At 29.0% G+C, this 10425-nt stretch overlaps 3 protein-coding genes across 4 annotated transcripts in view; 2 read left to right on the top strand and 1 right to left on the bottom strand.

Moving 5' to 3' along the window:
- The first annotated feature begins 781 nt into the window (after positions 1-781).
- On the top strand, positions 782-4747 carry LOC108693624 (ras-related protein Rab-14). Of its 2 annotated transcripts, none has more exons than XM_018202658.1 (7): positions 782-1083; positions 2302-2414; positions 3010-3136; positions 3224-3341; positions 3499-3617; positions 3703-3771; positions 3899-4745. In XM_018202658.1, exons 2-7 carry the CDS (start codon positions 2309-2311, stop codon positions 4014-4016), a joined length of 657 nt encoding a protein of 218 aa, XP_018058147.1. In that variant the 5' UTR covers positions 782-1083; positions 2302-2308; the 3' UTR covers positions 4017-4745. The 2 variants fall into 2 exon arrangements, with proteins under 2 accessions (XP_018058147.1, XP_018058148.1); XM_018202659.1 differs by lacking the exon at positions 782-1083 and adding an exon at positions 1184-1356 and having other exon boundaries at positions 3899-4747.
- A 1576-nt stretch (positions 4748-6323) lies between these two features.
- On the top strand, positions 6324-8393 carry LOC108693692. The gene is made up of 3 exons (XM_018202752.1): positions 6324-6520; positions 7583-7919; positions 8089-8393. Exons 1-3 carry the CDS (start codon positions 6468-6470, stop codon positions 8299-8301), a joined length of 603 nt encoding a protein of 200 aa, XP_018058241.1. The 5' UTR covers positions 6324-6467; the 3' UTR covers positions 8302-8393.
- LOC108693614 (uncharacterized protein C05D11.1-like) overlaps positions 8372-10425 on the bottom strand; it is a 7339-nt gene continuing 5285 nt past the window's right edge. Inside the window, exons 10-15 of the mRNA XM_018202647.1 lie at positions 10188-10425; positions 9659-9845; positions 9434-9577; positions 8951-9255; positions 8852-8875; positions 8372-8390 (exon numbers count right to left, since the gene is read on the bottom strand). Of these exons, the coding sequence (XP_018058136.1) occupies positions 8372-8390; positions 8852-8875; positions 8951-9255; positions 9434-9577; positions 9659-9845; positions 10188-10425 (917 nt within the window). The remainder of the gene's footprint in view (positions 8391-8851; positions 8876-8950; positions 9256-9433; positions 9578-9658; positions 9846-10187) is intronic.

The raw sequence follows: 10425 nt of genomic DNA, 5'->3' as shown, positions 1-10425 counted from the left end.
TTCTCTAAAGTAATTATATATATTCTATTGTTATATATATATTCTCTAAAATAATTATATTTTTTAAAGAAGATTTTAGCAAAAATGTGTATAAATTTTTTAAGTAATTTAAATAATACATTAAAATTTTATACAAATTTATTTTTAATAAGCTAAGATCTTCTTTAGAAAAGATATATGTAGATACTGATAATTATGTTTGGTAAAAACAGGCTGAAAATTTGCATAAAGAAATAATAATTTCTAAAAAAACATAACTTCGTAATTTTATAAGATATTATAAGACAAAATTCATTAAATTAAATTCATTAAATTATTTAAATTTTCAATTTCGTTTATTAAAATTCAATAACTTTTATTTACATATGTATGTAGGAGATACAAAATTAAAATTTTTTCGTTCAAAGACCCATTAAACAATCCTTCCTATATGAATATTCGGAACTTCTGTCCTGAGGATTTAGTACAGAAGCGAACCACATATACTTTCGACGATACAATTTTATCGATAATATCAGAAAATGTATATAATCAAGTAATTCTCAAGTTAAAAATGGATGTACTGGCAGTAGTGTACGGGTGATTTCGACGGTAACAGGAAGAAGGCCGGCATGGCCTCTCTCAGGTTTCTCTCTGACGCGACCAGACCGATCAGACCATTCTTTTGACGAATCAGGATTTATGACGTCTATGAGCCACGAGAAGTGGCGCCGCAGCGAGTGAAGTTGGCGCGAGTCGAAAATCGATCAATCGACCGAGTCGAACGATGAGATCATAGCGCTGCAGCAGATTAATGGACGGACGGACGAACGGACTTAAAGCGAGTGACAGGTGGTTTGACGTTTCGCTCGTCGCCATCGTCGCTAGCGACAAGCGCGGCCTGCCATATTGTGCGTGATATTTCGAGGCGAGCGTTTTTCCCCATCGTTGGTCGTTGTGCGATTCGATGATAAAATAACTTTGCGTTCGAAGAGCAACGAGTCCGCGGACCATCATCCGCACGTTCCCTGTTCACACCCTTCGGTCACGGCCCAACGATCACGACAAGCAACCTTCCACTACACGGCGCCGTTTCACAAGCGTGTGAGTAATTCTCTGCGCTTTGTTGACATCGGAGAATTCTATTATCTCCTAACGCCAGTTATCAGTTCGGTGAATATTCAAGATTCAATATTCAAGAACGCGACAGGTCCATATCACGTCTGTCTCTCATAGACTTTCTTGCGTATCCTCGCCGATCGCAAAGATCGCGTTAATTAGGCGTAACGTAATTATGGAAGTAGGCGGGTGTATTGTTGTTGTTGCCTCGACGGATCCCCGTTCGTGGAATTCAAGAAAGCTCTTCCTTCGATGAACGTATGTTTTTTGTGTCCTCGTCAAATTCAATTCAATCTGTCTCGAGAGTCGAGTAATTCAATGTCGCCCGATTTGCGAATGTCAGTTCTGACAAGGATAATTTTTATATCAGGCTACTCATAAATTATTGATGTTTCAATTCATAAACATTTCTGTGTGTCATTTACTATCAAATATACATTATGTTTTTTTTAATTTAAAGAATTTTATATAATTGTATTTTTAAAAGAGATAATCTCTTAAAGAGCATTTTGTGTGTGTGTACACACACACATACACGCACGCACGCACGCACACACACACATACACACACGCGCACACACACACACACACACACACAATAATTATATTACAAGCTACATTCGTGTAATATAATTCCAAAATTAATTTTAAAAAACTTTAAATTATTGTCAGTTTTGATTGATAAAGAAATACAATCTTATATTTATTTATATGTAATAATAAATTAATAAATCAATTTTTTGAATAATATATTAAAACTCAAATAATATACAATAATTTCAGTAAAATTGTATTCTGTATAATTTATTTTAAAAAATAAATGAGTATAATATTACATTTCTTTATCAATCAAAATTGATCATTTAAAGATTTTATTAATTTTTGAATTATATTACAAGTGTAGTTGTTTAAATTTATTGATTTATATGTATTAAAAAATTCTTATCTGATATTAGTATACTCTTATGAATCATATCATCTTATCTCATGCTAAATGAAAACAAAAGAGCGTGAGATATTTTATAAAGTGTGAGATTAGCAGAATTGATTTTATAGATATTTCTCAACAATAAGTTTACAAGGAAACATTATTTAAAGAACTTTCACCATAGATTATGAGCTTTAATTTTATCTCTTGCGGAATAATTTATAATAGATAGCTGCAAGAAATATAGTACTATTTTCTTGAAATCTTTATTGCAGGTACAAAATGTCGACCGGTCCATATAATTATTCTTATATCTTTAAGTACATCATCATAGGGGATATGGGAGTGGGCAAGTCATGCCTGCTTCATCAGTTTACAGAAAAAAAATGTAAGTAATAAAAGAAATAATTAGAGAAATGTATACATATTGTGTGTAAAGTAAGGAAAAATTGTTTTTTTGCTGAATTAATTTGATGATTTATCATTATTTGTTGTGACATTCTTAAAGAATGTACTGTAATCATATGCATATATAATTGTACGACTATAGCACATTATGCTGTATATACAGGCAACGTTGTGCATGACAGATAACATTTATAGTTGTATAACAGTGCACTGACTTTTGTCTTAATATACTTATAATAAAAAAGGACTATTTTAAAGAAAAATTATTAAATGAAGATCAATATTATGATAGATATTATAATATTTATAATATTTATATTATAAATATTAATTTCTTCATCTTTAAAGAAACTTAGGTATTTAATTTTTCTGTTTAAATAAGGATACAATTTGTGGATAATTAAGTTATACACAATCTAATACTATTTTTTAATTCTATTTTCCATTTAAAATATGATTTTTTTTAACTTATTCCAAAAATAGATTATTCCTTGACGTGTTATATCTTATATTTTGTATTTATATAAAAATGTTAAAGAATATACATTTTTGTATAAATGATTTTGTAAATTTAGTCATGGCAGATTGTCCACATACCATTGGCGTCGAATTTGGGACTAGGATTATAGAAGTAGCAGGACAGAAGATAAAACTGCAAATATGGGACACTGCTGGGCAAGAACGATTTAGAGCAGTTACTAGGTAATAATAGTTGTTTTTCAGACGATAATTGTATTTAATAAATATAAAATTATAAATGTGTACTAAAGAGAAAATATTTCTTCTTAGATCATATTATCGCGGTGCAGCTGGAGCATTAATGGTATACGATATTACACGTCGTTCAACTTACAATCATCTGAGTAGCTGGCTGACAGACACAAGGAATTTAACAAATCCGAGCACTGTACGCATATTGCTATATTACATATCACAATGATTACAAGTGTTTAATTAAACTGATTTATCCTCTGCATATGATATAAGAAAAAAAATTAATTTTTTAATATATGTTATTTTTTATATACGTTTTATAACCATAACAAAAATTAACTATTGTGCAGGTCATATTCTTAATTGGTAATAAAAGTGATCTCGAAGGTCAACGTGATGTTACCTATGAAGAAGCAAAACAATTTGCTGATGAACATGGTTTAATGTTTGTCGAAGCTAGCGCAAAGACGTGAGTATCTCTAGTTATCTCAAAATTTAAATAAAAATTTTCAAATGATTGTAAATGAATTCGTGTATTCAAATTTCTCAAACAGGGGACACAATGTGGAAGAAGCCTTCTTGGAAACAGCAAAGAAAATATTCCAAAGTATACAAGACGGGCGGTGAGTTTGATAGTAATTTATAATCACCTAGAATAAAAACTATGTTGAATAAAATTATCACACGTTGTAAAATATAAATTGTGAACTAATGCATGAATAATATTAATTATATTTTCTGTCGGTATAGATTGGACCTAAACGCAGCAGAATCTGGTGTACAACATAATCCGAGTCAACCAGGTCGCACCAGCCTCCAAGGAGTATCTAATGAACAGCAGGGAGGAAAGGACTCCTGCTCCTGTTAGGTCTTATTATTTGTTTGTATATAGATATATTAATTGATCGGTACTATTAATGCATATATGATTTGTACTAAGTGTAGTTGACAGATTGTCTTGTAGCCTGTATCCTCCCTTTGATAAGTGAAGTCCATTTAAAAAAAAGAATGAAATTAAATAATTAAAATGTTCTTTTTTTTAATTAGCGTCAATTTACGATATTCAATACAATGTTATAAGTACACAATGTAGAGACGTTATAAAAATGATTCTGATAATGCTGATTTCTGTGAGGCGTGGAGAGTCAGTAATTTGTCGATAAAATGGCTTTTGTATGATTATTGCAATTTATATACTGTTTTCACGTAGACGTTTTATATTTCATGCATTTTTTTGTGAAATTAGGTCAAGAAAGAATTCGTTTATAGAATATATATACAATAGCTTATATAGAAGCCGATTAACTTCTCTCATAAGTTCGATTGAAAATTTCTGTTGGAACGATTTAACAGCGAACACAAGTGATGGAATTTACATTCAACTAATTTATACCTGCATGGGAGGATCATTTTTACACATATTTGTTGTAACATGCAAAGTTCTTGCTTTAAAAGAATTTAATCAATGAAAATTAACTTAAATTATAAACGGTCAGATTTTTCTTAATCTCACTTTTTAAACCTGTTTTATTTGATAAGATATGCACATTTACACATTGCAAGCTTAATGATTTCAGTTATCTTGCAAATTAATTATAGATGGGGAGAGAAAGTAGGGATCAAAAGTTTACTTTTTTTAATTAATATTTAAAAGATATCTCTATTCTTGATGAAACATAAATATGTATACATACATATGTAAATTTAATATTGTCTTTAGTGACAAATTAAAGATGGAATTATTCGTCTTTTGTTTGTGATATCAATCGAAAATCTATTTTTTATTTATAGAATGTAAACTAGCAAATATAGCCATATGTTATTTGAAACATGCTATATGAAACAATTTAGCGTGAAATATTACCACGCATTTTTTTCATGTTTTTTTTTATCTATTCAGCGAATCTCTAACTTAATGTATGATGCTTCTATGCTTTACATTAGAAAGCAGTATTAGCAAATTATTTTTCACATTATCTATTATATTGAGAACACATATAAATATATAAACTAATTCACATTGATAAATTAATTTGTGTGTTCTCACATAAACGAAGTTATATAAGCTCTATCTTATTATGATTTGATAGTACAAAGGTAATATTAATATGGCTGAGATTCCATAAAGAAATAAAAAAGAAAATAAAATAAAGAGGCAGCACGCAACGAACACGATGATTTACGTTCTCTTCAGCGTTGTGTGACATGTAAACACGATTTATATTCAATAATATAAGAAAATGCAAAAGATCGCGTCGAATAAATTTGACCAAAATTTTATTGATCTTTTTGAATCACGGACGGTTGTTTTATTATGCACCCTCTCAATCACATTATCTAAGATATTTTAGGAGGTATCTAAGTTAAATTTAGGATTAAAGTTTCGTTCTTTTTTTCGTATATCTAGTAGAATATTTGTTTGATAAATCAGAAATTCATTTTTTTATCACTGTTATATTTTTGTATTTTGTACATATATATACAAATATGAGAAAATGTCAGGGAATAAATACTTCTACATGTCTATGTGATACTTTAACAAAGAGAACGCCAATCTTTGTTTTTGTTAATGAATGCTTTCCTAAGAAATGAATACAAATTTTTTCCACATACATATTTTATTATCTATTTTTACTAAAATCTTCAATGTAATTTTTGACATCTGTTTCATTAATATTCTACTTGTACCTATATTATATTCATAAAACTAATTGTTTAATAAAGGATTTTAATTTTCGTATTATTACAGAAAATAGGAAATTGTAATCTCTTAAAAATCTTTATTATAATTGAAAACTTTTCATTTAAATATTGATCATTGGCTTGCCAAAATTAATAATAAATAATTATAAATTTCATTATCAAAATCCGATTTTTTTAAGAATGATAATTATGGTTTTCTTTATTTATAATTTTTAAAGATAACAAATTTACGTCATTCACAGCCACAAAAAGTTAAAAATAATTTTATATGTAAAAGATAATTAATATTAATAAAATTATGTATACTTTAAAAATATATACTTTTTTTTGTTTTAACCTACTTGTTTGTCATCATTTATCACCAAAACATTTTTTATCATTATAACGCCTTGCGAAGTAATGGCTATTTTTATCGCAAATGCTGAGGGCGCATAAACAAGTCAATACAAATCCTAGTAACTTTCAAGCAACGTGATCAAAAGCAATCAAACATGATCATGTCGCATGTCAATGAAATGTCAGCACCTATTGTTCGTGTCACCAAAGAGTGACTGACTCGATTATATTCGTCTTATAAACTCGTGTCATCTTCGTTGAAAATAATATAACTTGAAATATGAATTTACGAATGATCGCCGTTTTTATCGTGACTTGTCATTTTGCAAGAGGGTGAGATGTGATGATCATTATTACGTATGATACACTCGAAAATTAATTATGCATACAGAATTACGGATCTAGAAAAGCGAAAGCTTCCTATTATCGTAGACATCGAGAAAAATCACAAATGATTGAGAACAAATAACTTTCTTCGTGAATTAACCTCCATTGCAAAAATGACAAATTCATTTTAAAATGTATCACTTCTTGTCTACTTACACGCCTAGACAATTTATAATTCACATCGGACTTTAGAAAATTCTATTCATAATTTGATATGCATCTTGTCGGTATTTGAATGCCTGTATTTCAATTTTTCAAGTACTTTAATTTATGATAAGAGCGATTTCGATCAAACTCCAGTTAAATTATAATTAATAGAATTATATGTTTAATGTATTAAAAAAAGATGAAGAACAATGAATTGTACATATTATATAGATTTTGTTTTATTAATCGATTACAAGTCCGTTTCTACAATTTTATCATAGATATTATCGTTCGCTACATTTGCTACATTATTTGCTACACATTTTATTACATTAGCTCAGAAAACAAAAATTTTCTATAAATTTATTAATTTATTTATATATATCTTAAATTTATTTAAATATATAAATCATTATAATCATTATAAATTATTAAAATCTTTTTTTAGATTAATTTTAAAATGTAATTTTTATATAATAATTGTAGAAGAATATAAATTCTTTTTTATGTTTTCATTCTTTTTCTACAATAAATTTAAAAATAACTTTTAAGTTACGTCATTGTTAGCAAATAAGCGATATAAGTATGACTAGATAGTTTTTCCTCTTGTGATAATATTGATAAAAATAAACATCTGTCGGTTGAGTTAAAGTGCCAATTCAATTAATAATCATAATTTTTGGTCTGAGTCGCTCTTATAAAGACACATGAAATTGTGAACAGAGTTCTTTTTTTATGCAAATTATAGACTGTTTAAAATAAACTTTTCCGACTGGAATGGATGCACAATTGTATAATACTCTTACAAATTGAATTTATCCACTGTATAAAGCATAAATCTATGCATTTGAATTTAATTAGGGACAAAATGATGCTATTCGATTTCACGGATATCCAAAGTGTGGATGACTGGCGGGAGATGTCTGACACTGTAAGAACAGAAGGAAAATCCAAAGCTACCTTAACTCTACAAACGAGCCAACTCTTTCAAAGAGCGGTCTTTTTCACGCTGCTGAAACCACAGCCAAATGGTGCCGGTTTCGCTGGCGTCAGAAAATTGACAAATTTGAATCTGTCAAGATACAGAAATATTGAAATCACTTGCCGAGGACAAGGGCAAAATATGCACTACAAAATATCTCTGAGACATCGAGGACAGAATTCCAATATGTATTTCAGCTATGAACAATTCTTCACGGTAAAGCTTAAGAATGTCGGTTTTATCTTCAATTTATCGTTATTATTTCGTATTAGTGATTCCATTTCATGTATCAATCTTTAGTTTGAATTTTCTATTGATGAAATATTGAAATATTGTATTGGAAAATCCTTTTTTGGTAAATATTCTACAAAAATTTTCGCTTCAGGTATTAATATCAGATGACGTATTTACCATGGTGACTTTACCTTTGAAAGACTTCAAACCTTATTACCGTGGAGTTGAGATTCTGGATGGTGAGCCTCTAGATACAACAAATATTACAATGTTTGAATTTCAAATTTACGGAGGCATTTATCTGCCTATCAAGCAACGTGGCGTGTCCGCGTTAGAGATAGAAACGGTGACAGTTTCCTCTTAATAATCATTCTGATCTTCTAATCGTAAAAGAAAAAAACGTCCCCTCCGAAGAATTTTTATTTATGTACACATCAAACGTTTACATCCATGCTATGACAGACATATGTATTGGATATTCTATATTAAAAATGATCGTTTTTTTTAATATATTCGAAATTTTTAATAAAATTTAAATTATTTAAAAATGTAAATTTTTGTATTTTTCGAACATCTCGTTGTCTGTACGAAAGCAAATTGAATGAAACATTAAAATAATAAATAGCAATATTAATATTATTTACATATAATGTTAATATTATTTACATATAATGTTAATATTTCTATATGGTATTAAACATTTATATTAAATATGAAATCATTAATGTATTTTCACATTAAATTCATATCACATAACTTTCTCAAATTGAAAAAGAGCGTAAATTATTTTTGGACAATCTTGTATGTTTTCCAAGATTTTGATTGTTAATTTATTATACCTTTATTATTGCTGAGTCTTCACTTATTTTTACGTTTTTTTAGATAGTATTAAATAAGCTTCTTTAAAATTGCTGTATGTATTAAAATTATGATGTATTCTGTAAAAAAAAAAGAATTATGTATATTATCTAAGACTAAGGAAAAGAGAAAGACGTCACAAGAATTTCACTTACCCTTTAAAAGCCTCGCTTATTGCTGAGATTCCAGATTTATGACACACAATGATAGTCTTACATGCTTCTGGATCGAATAATGGTGTGATATATTTAACTGTTACGCGGCTCATATCTTCCTTGGTAATGGCGGGAATATCTCGCATTAGTGGAACACAGTAATCAAGCGGTAAACCGCGACAGCATCTTAATGATTCATTCGCTCTATTGCCTATAGCATTCTTCATTCTCATAAGCTGGAAGATCATAAGAGATTTGGCTGATTCGCAAAAGATATCGGTCCATTGCCCAGACATACGATTTTCCTACAACGAGAAATTCGTGATGCAAAAGATTTTCTCTCTCTCTCTCTCTCTCTCTCTCTCTCTCTCTCTCTCTCTCTCATATATATTTTTACTTTCTTTTATGATTATAACATGTTAAGTGTTTTATGCAATGTTTACATGTTTATTTCTTATATGAATAATCTATTATTGTTCATACCGTATTCTTTTTAGCTTTAGCGTACGCGCCTATCAGGTCTGCAGCATCATTAATCGCTAAGTACAAAAGCCCTTCGTGCAGTGATACAAAAAATTCGTAATCGCGCGCACGTTCAGAATGTCGAATTAGTAACGATAAGGGTCCCTGAAATAACAATAAGGATTCTTGTCTTATACATTTAAAATACCAACTTGCGTTTTCATTTTTGACAAATATAACGCTTACATCCATTTGATCAAGATACATCAAACAAACGAGCAAAGCCGGCAGATCGGGGCTCCGATAATCATTTATGCACGGATGAGCTCGTAGGAAGAATGCATTTGTTTCGTTTTCCAATCCAACAATACATTTGCTGATAGCAATATCATTCGTGGAAGTCAATAGTGTCCAATCATTAGTCATGTTCAGTCTAAAAATATATTACCATTAATATATTGCATAATTTTCAATGATTTCTATCTTAAAACCAAGTTGTGCAGTAATTAAATTCATATTACGAATATGATTAAATATACAAATTAAATAAGTTACGGTTCAAAAAACTTGTTTATTGAGAAAGAGATCGTCTCTAAAAAGATATTTTAAATTTATTATTATACATATTTCATGAAAAGAAAAAGTCTTCACTATAATTCAATACTATACGTTTTTATAATTATTGATTAATGATTCACTTTTCTTTTTACTATAAATTATTATTCTAACACATATACATATATTTCATTAAATAATAAATGCTAACTGTATTTACTTATTGTTAGTCTTTCCTTCTGCAACTGTTACATCAGGAAAGAATGTTTTCCATGGGGCATACACATTTGGAACTGTACGTATTAATCTCATGATGTTAACAGTCATATATAAAACTATATTTTCTGGTAACGTCAAGATTTTTCTGCTTGATTCGATATTTGTCATGATTTCCTTTTGATCTACATCATTATCTAGACGTTTCAGAATATCAGTGAGAAACTCTTCTTGTTGCAATA

This window comes from Atta colombica, unplaced genomic scaffold (genome assembly GCF_001594045.1).
Source record: "Atta colombica isolate Treedump-2 unplaced genomic scaffold, Acol1.0 scaffold96, whole genome shotgun sequence".
NCBI classification, from domain to species: domain Eukaryota; kingdom Metazoa; phylum Arthropoda; class Insecta; order Hymenoptera; family Formicidae; genus Atta; species Atta colombica.
This window is presented reverse-complemented; position numbering and strand designations above follow the sequence as displayed.